The sequence below is a fragment of the Vipera ursinii genome (genome assembly GCF_947247035.1).
Source record: "Vipera ursinii genome assembly, chromosome: 1".
Taxonomy (NCBI): Eukaryota; Metazoa; Chordata; class Lepidosauria; order Squamata; family Viperidae; genus Vipera; species Vipera ursinii.
In genome coordinates this window covers 16,131,366-16,157,030 of record NC_139512.1, presented here as the reverse complement: position 1 = coordinate 16,157,030, position 25,665 = coordinate 16,131,366, and the positions used below count along the sequence as shown (strand labels likewise).

At 49.9% G+C, this 25,665-nt stretch overlaps 1 protein-coding gene across 2 annotated transcripts; it reads right to left on the bottom strand.

Moving 5' to 3' along the window:
- Positions 1-2,001: 2,001 nt before the first annotated feature.
- TIMM44 (translocase of inner mitochondrial membrane 44) lies at positions 2,002-25,665 on the bottom strand. 2 transcript variants are annotated; one of them, XM_083364085.1, is made up of 13 exons: positions 25,586-25,665; positions 24,303-24,407; positions 19,140-19,310; positions 18,625-18,705; positions 16,974-17,123; positions 14,060-14,199; positions 12,540-12,625; positions 10,322-10,414; positions 8,137-8,261; positions 4,763-4,813; positions 3,372-3,461; positions 2,845-2,955; positions 2,002-2,311 (listed from the first exon to the last, which is right to left on the bottom strand). In XM_083364085.1, the coding sequence occupies exons 1-13, from the start codon at positions 25,613-25,615 to the stop codon at positions 2,192-2,194; spliced, it is 1,353 nt and encodes a 450-aa protein (XP_083220211.1). In that variant the 5' UTR covers positions 25,616-25,665; the 3' UTR covers positions 2,002-2,191. The 2 variants fall into 2 exon arrangements, with proteins under 2 accessions (XP_083220211.1, XP_083220212.1); XM_083364086.1 differs by lacking the exon at positions 25,586-25,665 and having other exon boundaries at positions 19,140-19,305; positions 24,303-24,397.

Sequence of the window (25,665 nt, the reverse complement as noted above, 5' to 3'; positions counted from 1 at the left end):
TTTTTTTTGGGGGGGAAATGGCCTTTTTGCTTATCGTCTTGCCGTACTCATTGCGTTCTCTTTCATTATTTTCTGGCTTCTATTACAGGCCCTTGTTGACTTACAGCGATTCGTTTAGCGACCTTTCAAAGTTACAGCAGCGCAGGGAAAAGGGGCCGTTCGTTGTGCTTGCGTCTCTTGCCGCACCCCCCCCCAAAGATCACGTGATTTACATTCTGATGCTTTGGCCACTGGCTCACATTTATGACGGTCGCTGCCCCCCTGTGCACGTGTCTCGCGTGATCCCCTTTTGCGGCCTCCTGACAGGCGCAGTCAACGGGGGAAGCCGGACTCGCTTAACGACGGCGTTTACTAATTTGTGATTCGCTTAACAGCTGCGGCAAGGAACGCTGTTAAGATGGGGCAAAATTTGCTTAACCAATGCCTCGCTTAACAACAGAAACGGGATTTGTGGTCATGTCAATTGTGGTCGTAAGTCGAGGACTGCCTGTATTTTACTTCCGTTTGCCCTCTTCCGTTTTCGTTATTGTAAGCTGCCTCGGGTCACCCCACGGCGAACAAAGGGACAAATAATTTTTAAGAAACGAGTAAAGACAACCTAAAAATGTTTGTGGTGTTTTTTTTTAGCCAATGCCGTGGAAGAAATTGGCTGCTTGTTCCCTTCTTCCATTTCTGTCTGATTTCTTGGTGGTCTCCCATCCAAGCAGAAACGTGATCCTTGGCTGCCTCGCCCAGGTCAGCTCGGCCAGACGTTGAACTAAGACCTCACGTTTCTCAACCTCGGTCCCTTTAAGAGTGAACTTCCAACTCCCAGAATCCCCCAGCCAGCATGGCTGCTTTAATGCCTTTCTTCCTTCACACCGGGCAAATCGTCAGCTCCACCACTGCTTGTGCCCGTGTCTAAAAACCGAAGAACTCAGGAGCCAAACGGCAGATTTGGATTTAGAGGGAGGGAGGGAGGGAGAGGGAGAGAATCTAAGACAGGGGTCTTCAAACTTGGCCCTTTTATGACTTGTGGACTTCAACTCCCAGAATTCCTCAGCCAGCTTTGCTGGCTGAGGAATTCTGGGAGTTGAAGTCCACAAGTCATAAAAGGGCCAAGTTTGAAGACCCCTGATCTAAGTAGACAGATAAGTGGATGGATAGACAAATGGATGAAGGGTGGGGAACTATGCCCACTTGTGGACTTCAACTCCCAGAATCCCCCAGCCAGCATGGCTGCTTCGCCGCCCTCCTTCCTTGCAGCATCCCGATGGTCACATTGATTCGCATTCGGATTCTTGACAAGTGACTCACACTTAGGATGGTCGCAGTGTACCGTGTGTGTGTGTGTGTGTGTGTAGTGTAGTGTAGTGTGTAGTGTGTGTTTTGCTGCAGACTCCGGGCGGACTCGGTCTTGGGAGTCCAAAGTTGGGAACCGGCCCGGCTACGTCGAACTTAGACAGACACGTGCACACGGAAACGGAGGGCTGGGCTGCATTTTTTTGCCTTTAATTTACAGAGGGTGGGGGGTAGAAGACCCTTCTGGACACGAGGGCCCCCCTCCCGGCACCCCCTCAAGGGCGCTACGTCAATCCCAAGACTGGCCAGGGCTGCGGAAAGAGGGAAGGGGGTGCCGAAGACCCCAGATTTTCCCCCTGGACTCACCTGGGAGACCACATCCTGCCGGGCTTCCACACCGTGAGACCCCCTCATGCCCCCATTCGGCTCTCCTGCACGTGTGGGACCCCAATCCCTGGGCCGGGGCAGACAACGCCCCCCCCATACCCCCCGGGGTCCAGCTCAGCGTCTCGACTCAACCACAAGGAAAGGACTGTTCCAGAAGCTTCTTCGGGGTGGGGGTGGGGAGTTTCCGATCAGGCCCCCCCTTTGGCAAAGCGCAGGCCGGAGTAAGGCTGGCAAAGCGCGACCCAGAAGTAAGTCCTTGGGGGCAGAGGGCTCCCCCGTGCTCGGACGCCAGCAACGTCCGAGTCTGAAAATCAGATATTTTTTTTTAAAAAAAAAAGAGGGGAGGGGGTCCGGCAGGAAGGTCTCCCAGCATCTGATTCCGAGCCAGCCCCCCGGCCCAGCCCCGCTGCAACCAAACAGGGGGGGGGGCTGTTCCTCGTGCTGGACTCTGCGCAGAACGGGGGGCCACTCGAGTCCCTCCCCCCCAGTCCTTTCCCCCCCCCCTCCTGGGGGGGTGGGCGACTCATAGGATCTGCTCGGTGCTTGACGTAGAGATGTCCAGCAGCCGCCAGGCAGCGTAGGGGTTCAGCTCCTCGGGGTCCCGGCAGAGGGCCCAGACGTAGAGCATCCGCAAGACCTTCTCCTGCGGGGGGGACGGGGGACAGGAAGGAAGGATTGGGGGGGTGAAGGTTGGAAAAGACCCCCACCCCACCCCCGGGGCCCTGCAATATCCCCAACCAAACAGCTGGTTAAAGGGCGCTCCTGACCGGTCTGGATCCAGGGGGGGGGGTCTGTCTTCAAACTTGGCCCTTTTATGACTCGTGGACTTCAACTCCCAGAATTCCTCAACCAGCCAGCCCGGGGGGTGGGGGGGTGGGAAGGAAAATTCAGCATTAAATCCAGTCTCCCTCTGATTATGGGCCGTCTTTATCCTCCTTCTCTACCAAGGCGACTGAACTGGGCGCCGCTCGGTTCGACTAGGGCAGGGGTCGGCAACCTCGGCTCTTTTATGACTCGTGGACTTCAACTCCCAGAATTCCTGAGCCAGCATAGCTGGCTCAGGAATTCTGGGAGTTGAAGTCCACGAGTCATAAAAGAGCCGAGGTTGCCGACCCCTGGACTAGGGGTAGGGAGCCCCCAGGGCTGGGGTGGGTGGGTGGGGGGACGGCCCCTTACCGGATCTCCTTCCACGACCTCTCCCTTCTGGTTCTTCAGCACCATCACCAGCTGAGCCTGGAAGGTGATGATCAGCACCGGGCCCTGCTCCATCATCTTCCCCATCGCCAGCTGAAAGGGGGAGCATTTATCAAGGCGCTAGTCCATAAGGCGTCGGCCGGCCCAAGCGACGAAACTCTTTCTTAAGTTGCTAGTCCATAAGCCCGGCTGCACAGGGACGCCCGCGAGCGAACGGGACAGCCCACCCTTCTCCCCAGCTTCTTGCTCAGGGCTGAGAAGCCGACAAAAACGCCCACGGATGTTATCGGGCATCGGGGCACGTGGGCATCCGTGGGAATCTGGAGCATTCGCTCCAAAGGGTGGGGGGATCGGGCCTGGCAGGCGGGCAGAGAGGTCCCCGAGGGATGGGTGGGGGTGGGTGGGGAGTATGGGGGGGGCTGTCTCCTCTGCTGGAGCTCCCTGGGGGGAGGGAGCAGCCAGGAGTCCCAACTAGCAAGGGGGGGTGTTCCCTAGCAGGAGCTACTCACGTCCACGTTGTCCACGTCTAGGATTTTGGAGTGGAACTGGAGCCCCATGGCCCTGGCCTGCTGGATGGGCTGGGCCAGCTGGCTGTAGGTCTGGAAGAAAGGAAGGCGCCCCCCCGTTCAAGGCTCCGGCCTCTTCGCCCCGGGGGGGGGGGCAGCAGAGGAGGCCGGCCCTCTCGGAGGGAACCCTAAGGGACGCCTCCAGCCCAAGGATCATGTCTTTCTCCCCCCCACACAAAGGGAAATCAAGCTTCCAGTCCTCAGCACTGCCTAGGCACCCCAAATCTGCCTAAAAAAACAAAATTCATCAGAGCCCTCATTGCCGTTGGCTAAATTAACCAAAGCACCAGAAACCCTGTTGTCTGTCTGTGTATGTAATCTATATCTCCATCCATCCATTATCTATCTATCTATCTATCTATCTATCTATCTATCTATCTATCTATCTATCTATCTATCCATCCATCTATCTATCTAATAATAATAATAACAATAATAATAATGTTGGAAGGGACCTTGAAAGTCATCTAGCCCAACCCCCTGGTCAGGCAGGAAACTCTATCTATCTATCTATCTATCTATCTATCTATCTATCTATCTATCTATCATCTATCTATCTATCTATCTATCTATCTATCTATCTATCTATCTATCATCTATCTATCTATCTATCTATCTATCTATCTATCTATCTATCTATCTATCTATCTATCTATCTATCCCTCTATCCTCTATCATGATCATCTATATCTATCATCAGTCTATCTATCTATCTATCTATCTATCTATCTATCTATCTATCTATCTATCTATCTATCTATCTATCATCTATATCTGTGTATCTATCTATCAATCTAATCTAATCTAATCTAATCTCCATCCATCTATCTTCTATCTATATGTATAGCTATATCCCTCCCTCCCTCCCTCTCTCAATCCTGTAGAAGAGGCAACTTCTTTGTACAGGCAGTCCCCAACGTAGGACGGGCTATTTGCTTAATGACCACTGCAAAAATCACACAGACCACCGTTTCAAAGACACAAAGAGGCAGAAGCTACATCCACACAGGAGGCTGGGGGAGCCAAGAAACCAGAGGAGCTGGGGACAAAGGCGGCCGGGGAGGGGGGGGGGGGTAAGCAATGATCCAGCCTTACTTCGATCCACCCCCCAACCCCACCTAGATTCTCTCTGGCCAAGGAAGGAAGCTGAAAGGTTACCGTAGAGGGAGTCCTGCAAAGGCCAAAGGGCTGGTGTGTGTGTGTGTGTGTGTGTGTTTGTTGCTGGGCGTTGCTCCTCTGCCAGGAGGAAGCCCTACCAACGCTCCCCGTCACCAGCAGACACCACCCCCCCCGGCCCAAATACCCTGGCTGTCCCTAGCCAAGAGAAGACTCACCGCTTCGTAGCACCAGTCCTTGAGTATGTCCAGCTCTCCGCAGATCATAGCCTGGGGGACAGGAGACGCTTGTCAGGCATTTGGGGGGGGGGGAGGGCGCCAGGGGCAAGAGGGGAGGGCAAAGCTGGCACAGGAGAGGATTAAACTAAGATGGTTAGTCGCGCTGTTGCACTGAAAACGGAAACGGGATGGAGAGGCTGCAGCGCTGGGAGACGTGAAGTCTTCAGACGAAGTCTTAGCCCCGCCTTATAGACCTTTAGCAAGGCCACACCTGGAACACCTGCATCCGTTTGGTCACCGCATTGCAAAAAAAGATGTCGAGAGTTTGGAAAAAGTGCAGAGAGGAGCAACTAAGATGATCCAAGGCCTGGAGACTACAACATACGAAGAAGGGCTGCAGGACTTGGGCTTGGCCAGTCTAGAGAAAGTAAGAAATAGGGGGGACAGGATAGCAGCCTTCCAGTATTTGAGGGGCTGCCACAATGAAGAGGAGGGGGGGTCAAACTATTCTCCAAAGCACCAGAGGGCAGGACGAGAAACAATGGTTGGAAACTGAGCAAAGAGAGAAGCAACCTGCAATTAAAAGAGCCAAGGTTGCCCACCCCTGCCCTAAGGAATCAGCAGAGCAGAGTAGAATAGAATAGAGAACATAGAACATAGAATAGAATAGAGTAGAATAGGATAGAAAATAGAACAGAATAAATATAGAATAGAATAGAATAGAATAGAATAGAATAGAATAGAATAGAGTAGAGTAGAGTAGAGTAGAGTAGAGTAGAGTAGAGTAGAGTAGAGTAGAGTAGAGTAGAGTAGAGTAGAGTAGAGTAGAATAGAATAGAATAGAATAGAATAGAATGGAATGGAATGGAATAGAATATGGAATAAATAGAATAGAATAGAATAGAATAGAATATGGAATGAATAGAGTAGAGTAGAGTAGAGTAGAGTAGAGTAGAGTAGAGTAGAGTAGAGTAGAGTAGAGTAGAGTAGAGTAGAATAGAATAGAATAGAATAGAATAGAATAGAATAGAATAGAATAGAATAGAATAGAATAGAATAGAATATTCTGGAAGCGGTTCGGGTCTGGATGGGGAGGAACAGACTTCAACTCCACCCCGACAAGACTGAGTGGCTGTGCATACCGGCATATTCAGAATATTCCATCTCTTTCTATGGGGGGGTGAGCTATTACCCCCCGTAGATAGGGCTCGCAACTTGGGAGTCCTCCTAGATTCAGCTTTCTTTGGAAGACCATATAATAACTGTGACTAGGGGGGCCTTTGCCCAGGTTCGCCTGGTGCGCCAGTTGCGGCCCTATCTAGACCGGGATGCCCTGCGTACGGTCATTCATGCGCTCACGACCTCTCATTTAGACTACTGCAACACTCTCTACATGGGGCTGCCCTTGAAGACCACTCGGAGGCTCCAACTGGTACAGAATGCAGCCACGAGAGTCGTGTTGGGAGTCTCCCGATACTCCCATGTTACACCTCTGCTCCATGAGCTGCATTGGCTCCCAGTTGTCTTCCGGGTGAGGTTCAAGGTGCTGGTATTGACCTACAAAGCCCTACATGGCATGGCTCCAGAATACCTTGGGGAGCACCTGCGGCCGGCGTCAATTTCCCTCCGCCCAGTACGCTCCCACAGGGAGGGCCTCCTCAGGGTGCCACCGGTCAAAGAATGCCGAGGGCGTTCTCTGTGGGCGCGCCGGATTTATGGAACCGTCTTCCGGTTGAGCTCCGGATGGCGCCCGACCTGCGCTCCTTCCGGCGTGATCTAAAGACGTATCTCTTCGAACAAGCTGGCCTGGCCTGATGGGAGGGGGTTGGGTTTTACTACTTTTTAATGTGTTTTAACCTATTTTAAGAGTTGTGGGCATTTGTTTAATCTTTTAATTTTTGTATTTTGTCTTTTAACATGTATTGCCCTGTTGACCGCCCTGAGTCCTTCGGGAGAAGGGCGGTATACAAATAAAATTAATAATAATAATAGTAATATAGAATATAGAATAGGATAGAACAGAACAGAATAAGAATAGAAAAGAGTAGAGCAGAATTGGAGCTGGAAGGGACCTTGGAGATCCTCTAGTCCAGCCCCCTGCTCAAGGAGAAGAACCTATAGTATGATCTCAGACAAGTGACTGTCCAGTCTCTTCTTAAAAACTTCCAGTGTTGGAGCATTCACAACTTCTGGAGGCAAGCTGTTCCACTGGTTATTTGTCCTCATTGTTAGGAAGTTTCTCCTTAATTCCAGGTTGCTTCTCTCTTTGGTCAGTTTCTCGTCCTTCCTTGTGGTGCTTTGGTGAATAACATGAACCCCTCCTCCTCCTTGTGGCAGCTCCTCAGATACTGGAATAACTGCTATCCTGTCTCCCCTATTTCTTCCTTTTTTTTAGACTAGCCAAACCCAAGTCCTGCAGCCGTTCTTCGTATGTTTTGGTCTCCAGGCCTTGGATCGTCTTAGCTGCTCTTCTCTGAACTTTTTCCAAACTCTCAACGTCTTTTTTTGTGATATGGTGACCAAACCTGGATGCAGGTACTCCGGGTGTGGCCTTACGAAGGCCTTATAAAGCACTGTAGGTAGCCAGTTTTATGACAACTGAGGGCTCTGGGGAAGACCCCCCTCGCCTCTCCCCCCCCCAAGAAAGGAAAGAGCCCCCAGGTGCCAAGAGCGGCTTGGCTGAAACGCTCTCCCCTCATTCCCTTCTATACAGGAAGACCTCGACTTTTACAGCCCTTCCTTTAGCGATCCTTCAAAGTTACAAAAGCACTGAAAAAATGGGACTTGTGACCGGCTCCTCACACTTACGACCGTCGTAGTCAGAACTGCCGGAGGTCAGCGCTTTCGACAGGCGAGGCTGCTGGTCCCACGCCCGCCGGCTACGGGAATCTGCCTTCTTTCCTGCCGTTTTCCAAAGTCGTCCTCGTGGTTACGACCACAACCGTCGGTGGCCGAGACCTTTGTTCAGCGAGTTTGGTCCTCTTTCACGACTTTCCCTTGCCACGGTTGTTAAGTGGATCCGGCTTCCCACCCACCCACCCGGATTTTGCTTGTCAGAGATCGCAAAGGGGGAAATCACGTGACCCCCCCCACACACACACACCCCGGGGATACGGCAGCCATCATAAATACAAAACGGTTGCCGAATGTTTGAATTTTGACCGGGGAGGCTGCGACGGTCGGTAAGTGTGAAAACTGCTCATACGTCCCTTTTTTCAGGTCGTTAAATGCACCGCTGTAAAGTCGAGGAAGGTCCAGGGTTCGAAAGACAGGGAGCCTCACCCGTTTCTCCTCCGCTACCCCCCCCAGACTTCTAATGGAGGCCTGGGGAACCTGGCCCCCCTCCCTCTCCCGCCCCCCCCAGGCCCCCCTACCTCGAGAATGTTGGGGATGATGTCGGCCTGGCACTGCTTGAGGAACCGGTCCTTGTCGAAGCTGGGGTCAACGTGCAGGATCTCAGTGAGGACCTCGGACATCTCCGTCTTGGAGAAGAGACCCCCTGCCCGAGGGAGAGAGGAGGGGGCTAAGCAGGGAGGATCTCCTGACCCCTTCAGGAGGGAGGGGGGAGGGAGGGGTCAATGTCGTTCCCCAAGGCAGCCCTTCCTCCCCTCCTCCCCTCTCTCTGGCCCTCCCAGCCCTGCAGGCACAGCCTGGCTCAGCACAGGGGGAGAAGGGGCCGGAGACCCTCTCTTGGGGGGCAGCAGGGAGCACCGAGGCCCCCCAGCTCTGTCTTCACCGGGGTTTCTCAACTGTGGCCGCTTTAAGGCTTGCGGACTTCAATTCCCAGAATTCTGCGAGTGGAAGTCTGCAAGACTCCGGTCGACAAGTCTGGACCTGCTGGCTGAGGAATTCTGGGAGTTGAAGTCCACCAGTCAAAAAAGAGCCATGGTTCTCCCTGCTGGCTGAGGAATTCTGGGAGTTGAAGTCCACCAGTCATAAAGGGACCATGTTTCCCCCGTGCTGGCTAAGGAATTCTGGGAGTTGAAGTCCACCAGTCATAAAGGGACCATGTTTCCCCCGTGCTGGCTGAGGAATTCTGGGAGTTGAAGTCCACAAGTCATAAAAGGGCCCTGGTTCCACCTGCTGGCTGAGGAATTCTGGGAGTTGAAGTCCACCAGTCATAAAGGGACCATGTTTCCCCCGTACTGGCTGAGGAATTCTGGGAGTTGAAGTCCACCAGTCATAAAAGAGCCATGGTTCCCCCTACTGGCTGAGGAATTCTGGGAGTTGAAGTCCACCAGTCATAAAAGGGCCCTGGTTCCCCCGTGCTGGCTGAGGAATTCTGGGAGTTGAAGTCCACGAGTCATGAAGGGGCCATGTTTCCCCCGTGCTGGCTGAGGAATTCTGGGAGTTGAAGTCCACCAGTCATAAAGGGACCATGTTTCCCCTGTGCTGGCTGAGGAATTCTGGGAGTTGAAGTCCACCAGTCATAAAAGAGCCATGGTTCCCCCTACTGGCTGAGGAATTCTGGGAGTTGAAGTCCACCAGTCATAAAAGGGCCCTGGTTCCCCCGTGCTGGCTGAGGAATTCTGGGAGTTGAAGTCCACCAGTCATGAAGGGGCCATGTTTCCCCCGTGCTGGCTGAGGAATTCTGGGAGTTGAAGTCCACCAGTCATAAAGGGACCATGTTTCCCCTGTGCTGGCTGAGGAATTCTGGGAGTTGAAGTCCACCAGTCATAAAGGGACCATGTTTCCCCCGTGCTGGCTGAGGAATTCTGGGAGTGGAAGTCCACAGATCTTAAATTGGCCACAGTTGAGAATGAGTGGTCTTCCCTCTGGGCTGAATCAACCAATCTATCAGCCCCAGTCCAGATTCTCATCTCGGAAAGCCCCCCCCCCCGTTGCGCTGTGACTCTTGGGAAACTAAATGCCCCTGGCCAAACTGCTGGGGTGAGTGCAGCTTTGATAGTCAGAAGGTCGCAAAAGGAGATCACTTGACCCCAGGACATTGTGACCGTCAGAAGTATGAGCCCCTTGCCCAGTGTCCGAATTTCGATCGCGTGACCGGAGGGGTGCTGCAACGGTCGTTTGGCGCGAAAAATGGACGCGTCAACTGTTCCGGCGCTGCCGTAAAAGCAACAGCACTAAGGTTGTCCTCGACTGACGACCGCAGTGGAGCCCAAAATGTATGCTGCTAAGCGAGAAATTTGTTAAAGTGACCTTTGCCCCACGTTACGACTTTTCTGGCCGAGTTTTGTTAAGCGAGGACGCTGCCACCGTCACAAATGTGAGCCGGTTGCCCAAGCGTCCAAATGTAAATCACGTGACCGCGGGGATGCTGCAACGGTCAAATGTGTGAAAAATGGTCATAAGTCACTTTTTTTTTTCCAGTGCCGTTGTAGCTTCGGTCACTAAGTGAATTGTTGTAAGTGGAGGACAACCCACATAGCGACCGCTTCATGGTGGCTTTTACAGCCCTCTCTTAAGCGATTTGCAGAAATCTTGCATTTGTTAAGGGGGAGACGTTTTTCGCCCCGCAAGGTCCCGGATTGGAGCTTCTGCGCGGTCAGAAATGTCCCTGGTCAGGCAGAGGGGGGAGGGAGGAGGAAGGAGACAAACCTATGAAGTCGGTCACTTTGTCCGTCATGACGCGCGAGGCACGGATGAGGGCGTTGTCACTCTCGTCGTACTTCATCTTCATTTCAAAGAAACCTACGGGGAAATAAAGGGCAGCTCTGGGGAGGATGAATAGGGACTCCCCGCCCTGGGAAAGCAGCAGAGGGACGCTCCGAAAACAGGAACCCTGTTTCCTACAGTCTTCCAAAACGCCCGTTGCAGCATCTGAGGGGCTTCCCCCGAGAGGAGGAGGGGGTCACGTTATTCACCAAAGCACCCGAGGGCGGGACGAGAAACGAGGACGGTTGGAAACTGACCAGAGAGAGAAGCAAAACTGGAATTAAGCAGAAACTTCCCGACAGTGAGGACAATTAACCAGTGGAACAGCTGGCCACCAGAAGTTGTCTGAAATGGTAGACGGTCTCCTGCTTCAGCAGAGGGCTGGACTAGAAGATCTCCAAGCTCCCTTGCAGCTCTATTCTATTTTGTTCTGTTCTTTCCTGTTCTGTTCTGTTCTATTCTATTTCCTATTCTATTCCATCCCATCCCATCCTATTCTATTGTATTCTAAATTTTCTATTCTACTCTATTCTACTCTATTCTATTCTATTCTATATTTTCTATTCTATTCTATTCTATTCTATTCTATTCTCCATTCCATATTTTCTATTCTATTCTATTCTATTCTATTCAATTCGATTCTATTCGATTCTATTCTATTCTCCATTCCATATTTTCTATTCTATTCTATTCTATTCGATTCTATTCTCCATTCCATATTTTCTATTCTATTCTATTCTATTCTATTCTATTCTATTCTATTCTATTCTATTCTATTCTATTCTATTCTATTCTATTCTCCATTCCATATTTTCTATTCTATTCTATTCTATTCTATTCTATTCTATTCTATTCTATCCTATTATTCTATTCTATTCTATTCTATTCTATTCTATTCTATTCTATTCTATTCTATTCTATTCTATTCTATTCTATTCTATTCTATTCTATTCTATTCTATTCTATTCCTATTCTCTTCTCTTCTCTTCTCTGTCCCATCCCATCCCATCCACAAAAGATACAGGACTCTTCAGATCAGGCGTCCCCTACCCCCGGGTTGCAGCCCATTTGGAACTGGGCCGTGCCAAGCGATGGGCACCCGCGCTCCCTCGCACAGCTCCATTTGCCCGTGGTGTTGGCGATGGGGCACTTGCGCTCACAGGCGCAGCTCTGCCTGCCCGTGCAGCGGGCACTTGCCCTCGCAGCTCCACTCCCGCACAGAAATGGAGCTGTGTGCGCTCCTGCACAGGCAGTTGCCACTCTTGAAAAAGCACCGTTGGGATATGAAATATGTTTTTTTTCCTTTCTTTCCGGGCAGGGGGCTCAAAACTGCAGTGCAGCGACGGTTTATACCTTTTTTTTAACTGACTCTTGAATCCTTTATTTTTATGCCGCCCACCTCACTAGCAAGCGACTCTGGGCAGCTTGCAATGTCACAAAAGAGCAGTAGAAAAACAAAAAGACCCTTAAAAACATTTCAGACTGAAAACGTTCCAAGCTAACCATTTCCAGCCCCCTTTTTTCCAAACGGCCAAATGCTGGGGAGTCCCGCTTCTTGCTTAGGTTTCCTAGCCATAACATTATCCGACAACTGGAAAAGATCCTGGGGCAGAGATTATTTCTTCATTTCATTTCTTAAAATTTATTTGCTGCCCCTCTTGTTCCAAAGAGGCTCTGGGTGATGGAGAGGGAGGGATGGGGAGGGATCCCACAGTACGTATTGTACTATTCTTCCGTGTCGGAAGCACCAAAGGGCCTCTGTGGTGAAAGGAATAGCCGGTGACATCACCATTGCCTAGGGCAGGGGTAGGCAACCTTGGCTCTTTTATGACTCTTGGACTTCAACTCCCAGAATTCCTGAGCCGCTGGCTCAGGAATTCTGGGAGTTGAAGTCCAAGAGTCATAAAAGAGCCAAGGTTGCCTACCCCTGGCCCAGGGGATGCCCAGTTGGGGGCTCCTTTCATGCCCCCGTCAAGGTGCCCAGCGAAGTGGTACCCCTTTAGCTACTCGCAGTCACCTGCCTTCGAACTGCTGAATTGAGCGGAGCTGGAGCGAGCGATGGGAGCTCGCTCTGTCCCACGGCAGCCACCGGCTCTTGAGCCTACCGATTGTTAGACCGGGATCCAAACCACGTAGCCCACCAGAGTCCCCTAATACGTACGGTTGAAGACCACGTTCTTGTCCTTGAACTCCTTCCACTGCTGGTACCACTTCGAGTCTTTGTGAAGGACCATGCCCATCGCTTCCCTGGGGGGGGGGGGGAAGAGAGGCGCCGTTAGGGAAGGAGGCCGAGAAGTCCCCCCGCCTGTCCCCGTTGCTGATTCTCCCGACACCGTGGAGGGGAGTTCTTTTGGGGCCCAATGGAAGAAACCCTCACAGTGAATGGGGTTGGAGGGTTGGATTAGATGACCTCCAAGGTCCCTTCCAGCTCTCTTCTATTCTATTTGTTTTCTCTTTATTTTATTTTTTTTATTTTTTTATTTTAATTCTTTATTCTATTCTATATTGTTCTATCCTATTGTTTTCTTTTTTTTAATTGAAAAGTTTTAAAATACATTTTATCTTTAACAATCCCCCCTCCCCCTCCCCTACCTATCCCTCCCTACCCCTCCCCCCTCTCCCCCCCCTATATTGTTCTATCCTATTGTTTTCTCTTTATTCTATTCTTTTCTATTCTATTGTACTGTTCTCCTATTCTATTCTATTGTTTTTTCTTTATTCTATTCTTTATTCCAGACATGTCAAACACAAGGCCCGGGGCCAGATCCGGCCCGCGAAGTGATTTCATGCGGCCCGCGAAGCCATCCTGGAAAGAGGGAGGGAACGGCCCCCACTGCCTTGGCCCTGGCCCAGAGACCCTCCTTCTGCCAGAGACCCTCAGATCTGTCCCACTCCTGCCCAGGCCCCCATAGGCACCCTTGATGCAAACGATGTAGAGCTGGCCACGCCCACCCAGCAGGCCATGCCCACCCTGGCCACACCCACCCAGTAGGCCACGCCCACCCAGGCCACACCCACCCGGCCCCCTGAGGGCAACCGCAATGCTGATGCGGCCCTCAATGAAATTGAGTTTGACACCCCTGTTCTATTCTATTCTATTCTATTCTATTCTATTCTATTATTCTATTCTATTCTTCTATTCTATTCTATTCTATTCTATTCTACTCTATTCTGTTTTCTCTTTATTCTATTCTACTCTATTCTACTCTTCTTTATCTTTCTTTATGTTTATTAGACTTATATACCGCCCTTCTCCCGTAGGACTCATGGCGGTTCACAAGGTTTTATTAAAATAACAATACAACAATCACAAAAGTTAAAAACAGTTAAAATAATTGCTCTACTCTACTCTTCTACTGAACCATCCACACAGCCTCAGGGACAGCAAGGCAGATGTGCCAGGGCTTTCCCAGCCCCATTTGGAGATGGCCGGGGACTAAACAGGTATGTGTGGGGGTGGGTCTCCTAAAAGTGCACAAGCCCTCTGCCCTTCTAGGAGTCACTTGTCTCTCCCAATCGCAGGCCAGGCAGTCTGCCTCTCCTGGTGCTTCAGCTGCAGCACTGGGTAAAACAGGCGTCTCCTGGGTCAGGTTTCTTCCCTACCCCCCCCCCCGTCACCCCCACAGCAAGCTGCCCACTCCCGCAGCCTCTGGCAAGGCCGGCCCCAGTTCGGACACCCACTCGTTGGCTTCGAATATCCGCTCGTCTTTCAGCCTTTCGCCGGCACATTCCGTCCTTTTCCGGAGTCTCTCTGGACGCCTGTAAGGGCCCGTCTGGCCCAGCACGCTGTCGTCAATCTCCTTCCGGACGGTCTCCATGCCCTGGGAAGGGAAGCGCCGTTACACACATCGCCAGGCGCAAGCATGCGGAGGCACTCGCGAATGGGCCGAGCCGACACAACTTTATTGCGTTCTACCTATATTGCCAGAATTATATTCCCAACATTACAGAATGAAGGAAAGGGGGAAGAGGAAGTCCCGGGACCGATTCAGGGAAAGACAAAGACCGTCACTCACAGCTGAGAACAAAAGGAGAATTTTTTTTTCAAAAAAACCCCCAAGCATACAATGACCAGCACCCTGAATTGCACCCGGAAGCTGACTGGCAATGAATGCCATTCACGTAGCAGTTATGATATGAGCTGTCAAGGTATTGATTTAACAGCTAACCAGCTTAAGTAATGTAAGATGTAATGATGGGAATGACTCAGCAGGGTCTGTGTCCCTTTAAGAGCCTTTGTATAAAAGGGAAGGCTCCGCTGATGTGTTCTCTCTTTTCTGTTTCCAGCTGTAACTGTGGTGTGTTGGATTTTGCTGTATTAGCACCTGTATGTATATTGGTGCAGAATGCAGCCGCGCGAGTTGTTATGGGAGTTTCCTGATACTCCCGTGTAACACCTCTTCTCCGTGAGCTGCATTGGCTTCCGGTTGCCCTCCAGGTGAGATTCAAGGTGCTGGTAATGACCTATAAAGCTCTAAATGGCTTGGGTCCGGATTATCTAAGGGAACACCTGCTGCCGGCATCAACTTCCCATCGTCCTGTGCACTCCCACAGGGAGGGCCTTCTCAGGGTGCCGGCGGTTAAGGAGTGCCGGCGGGTGATCCCCAGGGGGAGGGCATTCTCTGTGGGCGCGCCTGCCCTTTGGAATGATTTACCGGTGGAACTTCAGACCGCCCCCGATCTGCGTTCATTTCACCAGGATCTGAAAACCTGGTTTTTTGATCAATCAGGCCTGGACTGAAGGGGTTTTAGCTTTTAATATCGTTTTAATTGTTGGGCTTATGTAATTTAATCTATTTTAATTTATACTATTTTTATATTACATTTTATGTTGCCCTGTAAACCGCCCTGAGTCCTTCGGGAATAGGGCGGTATAAAAATTTAATTAAATAAATAAATAAATAAATTGTTCCTGGTGTATGATATTGCAAATAGAGTAAGTTAAACCACCATTTACTATAGACCACTGTTTACTGTGTTTACCCCTAGGTTATCTCGTGCAATAAGACTGCACACTCTGACATGTGCGCACAACAAGAGGCGCATGTTACTGCTCACACTGCTGCATATTGAATCAGCTGTAGCTTTCAGGTGGTCTTCAAGGGCAGCTCCATGTGAGAATGCATTGCAGTAGTCCAGCCATGACCTTCTGCAGGACCTCCTCACTGAGGAAAAGATACCAGAGCTAGACCTTTGCAAAGAGAGCTGCTCTTACAGCCAGATCCTGGGCGCTGATGGCCAAAAAATGTTTGCAGAGCTTCTCCACCCTCCAGGTCACAGTTGTCCCAAAGGTGCTTTTTTTCAGGTGGCAACTGGACTTTCTGATTTCTCCTTTGAGGACGTTTCGCTTCTCATCCCAGAAGCTTCTTCAGCTCTGACTGGATGGTGTGGAATGGAAGGATTTATACTCCTTGCAGAGAGCTGGTCATTTGCCTCCTTTTAGAGTCATTGAGGCCGCTTGGTGTTTTGTCTGTGTCCTCAGGGTCACTTGAGTGGTGCCAATGGGTGTGGAGACTTCCTGGAACCGCTGACCGCATCATCCACCTCCAGTTTACAACACAGTCCTTTCGGCCGTTCCAAAGAGGCTCCACACCCACTTGCAACGCTCAGGTGACCCTGAGGACACAGACAAACCTCTGAGTGGCCTCAACGACTCTCTGAAAGGATGCACAATGACCCGCTTCGTTTGCAAGGAGTATCAATCCTCCCCTTCCCCACCATCCAGTCAGAGCTGAAGAAGCTTCTGGGATGAGAAGTGAAACGTCTTCAAAGAGCCTTGGTGGAGCAGTGGGCTAATGCCTCCTTCAGTAACACCAGCTGCCTGCAATTAGCGCAGGTTCGAGTCCCACCAGGCTCAAGGTTGACTCAGCCTTCCATCCTTCCGAGGTAGGTCAAATGAGGACCCAGATTGTTGGGGGCAATTAAGCTGACTTTGTAATAATGCCGCTTGGGGTGTGTGTGAAAGCCCTAACAAGCAGGCGTATACATAGAATGAAGGCTACTGCTAAGCTTGTAAGCCGCCCTGAGTCTTCGGAGAAGGGCGGGATATAAATGGAATAAAAATAAATAAATAAAGCTGACTTTGTAATAATGCCGCTTGGGGGGTGTGTGAAAGCCCTAACAAGCAGGCATATACATAGAATGAAGGCTACTGCTAAGCTTGTAAGCCGCCCTGAGTCTTCGGAGAAGGGCGGGATATAAATGGAATAAAAATAAAAATAAATAAATAAATAAATAAAAAATGAGGAAGTCCAGTTGCCTCCTAAAAAAAAAAAGCACCTTTGGGATGGCCAAAAAAATGACTTCGGATGGGCCCCGGACCCTTCACACGTGTTTGGAGAGGAGCCAAGAAGCTCCAGGTCAACCCTCAGTCTGACAGCCCTGGGGAGACCCACGCTCGGTCCCTGGAGAGCTGCTGCGACCGAAGAAAAGGCTGAGCAAAGTCACCCAAAAATGCCAAGGAGGAGGAGCAAAGCTCACTAGGAGATCCTGAAAAGCCTCCAGAGAAGATCCCAGCCTCAGGCAACTCTCCTGCTCTCCGCAGAGAAGCTGGGCCTGTCCCGGCCGGGGTAGCCCCTGACCCAAGATGACTTGCCTGAGAAATGGCCTTGAATGCTGCAGTCCGGCCCAGTTTTTCTCCTCCCTTGGAGACTGTTTCTGCAGAATGCTTGGCTGTTTTGGCTGCTTCCTCCATGCCTTCCTTGATCTTCCGGCCAATCTCGCTCTTGCTGACTTCATCTATGCTCTGCGACCAGAGAAAAGAAAGGGAAGAATAACAGGGACCTTGGAGGTCTTCTAGTCCAACCCCTGATCAAGGAGGAAACCCTATTCCATTTTAGACAAACGCATGCCCAGTCTCCTCTTGAAAGCCTCCAGGGATGGAGCACCCACAACTTCTGGAGGCAAGCTGTTCCGCTGGCTAACTGTCCTCACTGTCAGGAAATTTCTCCTAGTTTGCTTCTCTCCTTGATGAGTTTCCATCCGTTGCTTCTTGTCCTGCCTTCAGGTGCTTTGGAGAATAATTTGACTCCCTCCTCTTTATGGCAGCCCCTCAAATATTGGAAGACAGACAGATGATACATAGGCAAATGACAGACAGACAGACAGACAAGATAGGTGGGTGGGTGGGTGGAGATATAGATATAGATAGATTAGATGGGTGGGTGGATGGATGGAGAGATATAGATGATAGATAGATAGATAGATAGATAGATAGATAGATAGATAGATAGATAGATAGATAGATGATAGATAGATAGATAGATAGATAGATAGATAGATAGATAGATAGATAGATAGATAGATAGATGGTAGATAGACAGACAAAGGTAGACAGGTAGGCAGATAGACAGACAGACAGACAGACACAGGTAGATAGGTAGATAGACAGACACAGACAGACAGGCAGGCAGGCAGACAGACAGACAGACAGATAGATAGACAGACAGACACAGGTAGATAGGTAGATAGACAGACACAGGTAGACAGGTAGACAGGTAGACAGATAGACAGACAGACAGACAGACAGACAGACAGACAGACAGGATAGGATAGGATAGGATAGATAGATAGATAGATAGATAGATAGATAGACAGACAGACAGACAGATAGATAGATGATAGATAGATAAAGATAGGTGGATGGAGATATACATTACATAGATAGATTAGATGGGTGGATGGAGAGGCAGACAGACAGACAGACAGAGGTCGCAGTGGGCACACTGACACAGATTAAAAATGAAATTTTGTTGCTGCGATCATGCTAACAAGAAAAGTAGAGATGGTTAAATCGATTGCTTTATTCTAAGGGGAAAAAAAACATCTCTAATCTTGTTTCCCTTTGGAAATTGCTCCTGGATTTTGTCCTTGTGGTGAAAGAAATATATGAAACTTTGAATTTGGTTTTGCGGATCCAATCGGTTTGTTGTTATAGAAAGGGCTAGCACCTATTATTGTGGAAAAGTAAAAAGCTGAGGCTGAAATGCTATTAACCTCTACCGTGCTAAATAAAAGTCGGAAGTCAACGCTTTTTTTTTCCTTCCCCCTTTTCCCATTCTTTTCATTTCCTTTTACATTCCGATAGACAAATAAAAAAAATGTTCAACCATAAAAGGAAGGAGGTGGACCCTCGGAGGAATCAGGCTGGACTCCCTTCACTCTCGGCCTCCGGACAGCATTGCTGGCCGCTGGAGAAAGATGACCAGAAAGATGACCGGAAGGAGATGTCTCTCTCTGCTTCTTACCTCTTTGACGCTGCCGCTGATTTCTCCCAGTTTCTTTTTGAGCACTTCCGAGGTCCTGACGGTTTCGGACTCGATGGTTTTCTGCAAGAAGGAAGTGGAAGTTGGCAACCCGTGTGGAGAAGTTAATAATAATAGTAATAATAATAGTAGTAATAATAACAACAACGAGGTGGAAGGGACCTTGGAGGTCTTCTAGTCCAGCCCCCTGCTCAAGTAGCAGATCCTAGATCATTTCAATCAATCGATTGATCAATCAATCAATCCGAATAGAGCTGGAAGGGACCTTGGAGGTCTTCTAGTCCAGCCCCCTGCTCAAGCAGGAGACCCTAGGCCAGGGGTAGGCAACCTTGGCTCTTTTATGACTCGTGGACTTCAACTCCCAGAATTCCTGAGCCACCATGGCTCAGCATGGAAACCTCTCCCTTTCCCCTCAGCATGGCTGGCTCAGGAATTCTGGGAGTTGAAGTCCACAACACTTAAAGTGGCCACGGTTGAAGGCCCCTGCTCCAACGTACGTATTTCCGCCTCGCTTCCTGAAGCGCTTCCGATTCTTCCAACTTCTTAGCTTCATCTCGGAATTTCTTGATGCTCTCCTTCATCTCCTTGTTCTTGGCCAGCTCCTGCTTGATGTTCTCGACGAAGCCCGATATAAAACCTTTCCGATGGCTGGAGGAAGCACATCTAGACTAAAGAGAAGGTCGCGGTTACAGCTCACAGCACAAAACCGGGTCCTGCCTCGGGCGCTCGGTTGCGCCCACTGCGCGAGGCCAAGTGGGGAAGAGGGGTTATGGCCCCATGGAGGAAAATCTCAGCTCCCACCCACCTCTCTCCATCTCTCTCTCTCTGTCTCTCTCTCCCCCAGCTGCCTCACTGCTGAGTAGTTTTGATCCGTCTCAGAAAGACAGAAGTCCCTACTTCAATTTTAAATTTAATCAAATCTATGAGAGCTGGATCAATGGATGGATGGATGGATGGATGAATGATAGAAGATTGGATGGAGGGAGGGATGGAGGGATAATAATAATAATAATAATAATAATAATAATAATAATAATAATAATAATAATAATAATTTTATTTATGAACAGGGCAAGCATAAAAAATACAGAGATACAAAAGTTAAAATGGATTAAATATATGCCCAACTAAAAACAGTAAATACAAATATTAAAATAACAATAAAACCCCCCCCATCCCCCATCAGGCCAGGCCGGCTTGTTCAAATAAGAATGTCTTTAGATCGCGACGGAAGGAGCGAAGGTCGGGCGCCATCCGGAGCTCAACCGGTAACCGATTCCATAGTTCCGGGGTGCCCACAGAGAACGCCCTCCCCCTGGGGGCCACCAATCAACATTCTCTGACCGGTGGCACCCTGAGGAGTCCCTCTCTGTGGGAACGCACAGGGCGGAGGGAAGTTGATGCCGGCCACAGGTGCTCCCTAAGGTACTCCGGACCCCTGCCATGTAGGGCCTTAAACACCATTACCAGTACCTTGAATCTCACCCGGAAGACAACTGGCAACCAATGCAGCTCACGGAGCAGAGGTGTAATATGGGAGTATCAGGAGACCCCCAACACAACTCGCATGGCTGCATTCTGCACCAGTTGGAGCCTCCGAGTGGTCCTCAAGGGCAGCCCCATGTAGAGAGCGTTGCAGTAGTCTAGACGAGAGGTCACGAGCGCGTGAGTGACCGTACATAAGTCATCCCAGTCTAGATAGGGCTGCAACTGGCGCACCAGGCGAACCTGGGCGAAGGCCCCCCTAGTCACAGCCACTATATGGTCTATATAGAAGATTGACTGGATGGATGGATGATAGAAGATTGACTGGATGGATAAGATAGATTGACTGGATGGATGGATGGATGGATGGATGGATGGATGGATGATAGAAGATTGACTGGATGGATGGATGGATAAGATAGAAGATTGGATGGATGGGTGGACGGATGGATGGATGGAGATATAGATGGGTGAGATAGAGGAGATAGGAAGATCATAGATAGGAAGATGAGATAGATAGATAGATAGATAGATAGATAGATAGATAGATAGATAGATAGATAGATAGATAGATAGATAGATAAATAGACAGACAGACAGACAGACAGACAGACAGATATGGATGGATGGGGTCACGTTATTCACCAGAGCACCAGAGGGAAGGACAAGAAATAATGGTTGGAAACTGACCAAAGAGAGAAGCAACCTGGAATTATGGAGAAACTTCCTGACAGTGAGGACCATTAACCTGTGGAACAGCTTGCCACCAGAAATCATCAGCACTTCATCACAGGAGGTTTTTAAGAAGAGACTGGACATTCACCTGTCTGAGATGGTATAGGTTCTCCCGCTTGAGCAGGGGGCTGGACTAGAAGACCTCTGAGGTTCCTTCCAGATTCTATTCTATTCTATTCTATTCTATTCTATTCTATTCTATTCTATTCTATTCTATTCTATTCTATTCTTTGACAGATAGATAGATAGATAGATAGATAGATAGATAGATAGATAGATAGATAGATAGATAGAAGACAGACAGACTAGATAGATAGATAGATAGATAGATAGATAGATAGATAGATAGATAGATAGATAGATAGATAGATAGATAGACAGACAGATGATAGATAGATAATGAGCTTTTACAGGACAAACTAGCTGTAAAGTTTATTTTTAAACACAAGCAGTGTCTGGACTCAAGTTGTTTATACCCTGTCTTTCTTGCTAAGGGAATATTCACCCAAATCCCTTCTTTTGTTTCCAAGAACTGGTGACCTCAATTTACAAAGGTACTCAGAGAACTTCCACCCTGACAAATCTCCGGAAGAAGGAGAGATTAATTAAATCTCCCGAGACCGTCTTATCCGCCCCGGGCACCCTCCTTTGGAAGCCGTCTAAGGACACTTTCTTTCACACCAAGGAACAAATCAACAGAGAAGCCAACCATTCTTTCATTAACAAACCACATGACGGCCTCCGTGCACCGGCCCAAAATTAGAAGATAAAAAAGTATCCCCAGCGTCAGAGGTTTCAGAGGGCTGAATACAAAGAAAAACAAAAGCAACCAGGCAAGCAGAGAAAGCCGAATTTCTCTTACAGCTAATGAGTAGGATAAGGTCACCTTTATTGTCATTTTTTTTTCTTACTGTGAGCACCCTGGCCCATGTTAAAAATGAAATTTCAGTCTCCCTTAATTCTTTGTTAGTAATTTACGTGTGTGTGTGTGTGTGTGTGTTTTCCCGTGTAAGATTGAGGGTGTCTTTCTTCAGGCTGGTGTCTTCGGCTTTTTGCTTGTGTGAGCAGAGCGTGATCGGAGCTCTAGTGTAGTGACATCGTGAGCTCTAGTGTAGTGACATCCTGAGTCAGGATGTCGTCACACAGCCCATTATCCAGGTCGTTACAACACAAAAAGACTAACGGGCACACAGCCAACACCTCAGCCACGCAGGATGTTACAAAACAGCCGACTAATCCACAAACAATGACCCCATCAACCAATCAACATGTAACAACACAGCCAACCAACCTGCTTACAGCAACAAAGCCAGCACCCCACATACCCCCACCAATATTTATAGAGACGGCAACTCCGATCACGCTCTGCTTGCACAAGCACAAAGCCGAAGACACCAGCCTGAAGATGACGAGCGGGACCTCGTCAAAATGTTGCAAAGACACCCTCAATCTTACACGGGAAAAGACCCGAATACGCCAAGACCTACATCCATCTATCTATCTATCTATCTATCTATCTATCTATCTATCTATCTATCTATCTATCTATCTATCTATCTCACCAGCTCAGGTCTAAGGCTGGCAGCTGAGACCAGCCCATCCACTCAAAACACACCCCCACCCAATCAGAACACACCCACCATTCAAAACACACTCCCACCCAATCAGAACACTCTTAATCCCCCACCCAATCAGAGCACACCTCCACCCACAGAACACACCCCCTCTGGCAGTTTAAAAAAGAGAAACAAACAGCCACATGCTTCTCTCAGAAGAAGGAAGCAGAAGCCACCAGCCTGATGATGACGGATGGGATTCCGTCGAAACGTTGCGCCTACACCTTTAGTTCTATGCGGGGAAAAACCCGAATAACCAAAGATCCACATACAAACACCCACGAAAACCTCAGAAAACAACTATCTATCTATCTATCTATCTATCTATCTATCTATCTATCCATCCATCCATCCATCCATCCATCCATCCATATCTGTCTGTCTGTCTGTCTGTCTGTCTAGCAAGGTAATCTAAATAGTTAACAAGTATTAAACAAGTTAACAAGTATTTGACACACACACACACACACACACATATACACATACCCACACCCATACATATAAATATTTCAGTCCATTTTGAACATGTAGCAGAAAGAGGAAGATTTGAGAGCTCAAAAGGTTAACGGGACAAAACTGTGGCTGAATCTGGGTGGTCTGCTTCGGATACCACGAAGTCCCCCTCCCCCCAGAAGGTAACCAGGAAAACAGGTCGTAGAGAGCATGTGTACCATCCTAGACTAGAGTTTCTCAACTTTTGGGGCACTAGGCACCGGTTCCGTGGAGAAAAGTATATTTCCCACGGACCGAGAGTGTGTTGGTTCTGCGTGCTGCCTGCATTCCGCGGATGGGGCTTTGCTTGTTTCTGCGGACGGGTTTCTGGCACGCCACGGCCTGGTGCCGGTCCACAGACCGGGGTTCAGGGACCCCTGGCCTAGATCAGAAATCTCCGATCTTTCTCGGTTGGCGGACAGGAGGGAAAGGGAGGAGGAAGCATTTTACGTGCGCGCCGCTAGTGGTGCCTTGTTTTTGCTGGGGGGCACCGTTTGCATAGTGGCGGCGCTAACACGAGTGGTGGTCAGTGCACGCACTGGCCAGCCTGTTCTGCGGCCCGGTAGTGTGCCGCGGCCCACAAGTTGGGGATCCCTGTCCTAGAACCAGGGGTAGGCAACCGTGGCCCTTTTATGACTTGTGGACTTCAACTTCAGCTACGCTGGCTCAGGAATTCTGGGAGTTGAAGTCCACGAGTCATAAAAGAGCCAAGGTTGCTTACCCCTGTGACCTAGACAATAGGACAAGTCATTCAAAAAGCATAACATTAATTCTCAATAAAATCATGCGGGCCTCTTCTCCTCAGCTGATGACCAGAGCCTCCCTCCAGCTTTGCACCCCAGAGTAACTTTCTATTCTGACCTTAATTTCCTATTCCTGTTTGGTATTTTCTACTCCGCCTTTCCTTTTTGCCGTCAAAGATAGCCAACGCCAGCTGTACTTTTTATCATCATAATGCAGGTGGTCCTTGAGTTACAATCATTCATTTAGTGACTAAAGGTACAACGGCCCTAAAGTGACTTACGACCATTTTTAACCCTCATGGTCGTTGCAGCGCTCCCCATGTGATGCTTGGGAACAGGTTCATATTTATGACGGCTGCAGTGTCCCGGGGGGGGGGGGGAAGGGTGTCACGTGATCCTCTTTTGCGACCTTCAAATGGGGGAAGCCAGATTCACTTAACAACCGTGTTAATAAAGTGATTCGCTTAACAACCTTGGCAAGAAAGGGCGTAAAATAGGGCAAGGCTGACTTGACAACCATCTTGCTTAACCTCAGTTGCTGTTGCAAGCCAAGGATTAGCTTGTAAAGCTTTATCGGGCAGAGACGCACCTGATAAAATTCTAGCGCCAATCTGCTCGTTCGGCACACGCAGGAGGGGTGCTTCACCGGGCCGGCAGATTGCCTGGATACGAGCCACGCATTTAAGAGGTATTTCTAGGGTTAGAAAGAGAAAAGCACGCCATTAACATTTCTTCCTGGCGACAGCTTTGCTGGGAACAGGCAAGGAAAGAGAGCAGTCGGTAAACAAGGTAAGGAGTTGCAGAAAGCGGGTTCACACCACACACACTGGGAGGCTGACACAGGACCGGACATCTTGTAATCTGGAGTGCGTGGGAGTGCAGAGAACATCTTTAAGATGCGGGGCAACTTCCTCCATTGTGTTTAATGTTGTCAGCCGCCCAGAGTCGCCTTGTGGTGAGACGGGCAGCAAATTTAATAAATAAATAAATGAAAGCCATCCCATGGTGGGTCTCGAGCACAGCATGGAAGCAAACCCAGGAATTGTGATTCTGTGGATCCGGCTTCGAGATTTGCCGGATGCTGAATTCCCAGCAGTTCTCCAAACTTGGTCTCTTGGAAGACTTTGATGGCTGGGGAATTCTGGGAGTTGAAGTCCACAAGTCTTCCAGTTGACATGTCTGGACGTGCTGGCTAGGGAATTCTGGGAGTGGAAGTCCACAAGTAATAAAAGGGCCATCATTCCCCATGCTGGCTGGGGAATTCTGGGAGTTGAAGTCCACAAATCTTCCAGTCGACAAGTCTGGACTTGCTGGCTGGGGAATTCTGGGAGTTGAAGTCCAGAAGCCTTCCGGGTGGCCAGGTCTGGAGACTCCTGCTCTAGAGGAGCTCCCATCTGGTGAGCGGCTCTGGCTTCTGCAAGTTCCCAGTTCCAGTCCCAACCCCCGAGATAATCGGGGGGGCGGGAGCGGTGCGTGGCAAAGCCCCTCGGGGGCATCTTCCGTATGGGAGGCGAGGCCTTCGGCCAGGAGGGCTCCGGAGGCCCAGCACTGTCAAAGGACGCGTGTCCGGACCTGATAAACCGGGTTGCATGCGGGGTTTTCGGGGTTCAACCGCTTCAGGCCGCTCAGGCCCCCCCTCATTCCCCCCCTCGCCTGCTGCCCTCCCCCCCCCTTTAGGATTCCCGTCCTGCAGCGCCTTCCCCCGCGGTTCTCCCCGGCACGTGTTGCGTTCACACGTGACGGGGCCGGCTGGCTTCAGGGGGGGGCTCTCCGCCCGCGCTCCGGGGAAAGAGGGGCGGCCGGCGGGGACGGGCCCCGCCCCGCCTCGGGGGACCCCCTTCTTCCCGCGGGACCCTCCGCTCGGAGGCTTACCCGGCAGCCCCAGGACGCGACCGCCGCCATCTTGGCCGAGGGAGCCTGGGCAGGGAGCCCGGCGGCGCCCGAAGATGACG

Bases quoted from the DNA above. Each gene is read 5' to 3' on its own strand.
- TIMM44 (XM_083364085.1), bottom strand. From the start codon at position 25,615: ATGGCGGCGGTCGCGTCCTGGGGCTGCCGG. The intron at 17,124-18,624 runs GTAAGAAGCAGA...CTCTGGTCGCAG, and splicing joins TCAGCGGCAGCGTCAAAGAG to AGCATAGATGAAGTCAGCAA. The intron at 10,415-12,539 runs GTACGTATTAGG...ATTTCCCCGTAG, and splicing joins CAAGAACGTGGTCTTCAACC to GTTTCTTTGAAATGAAGATG.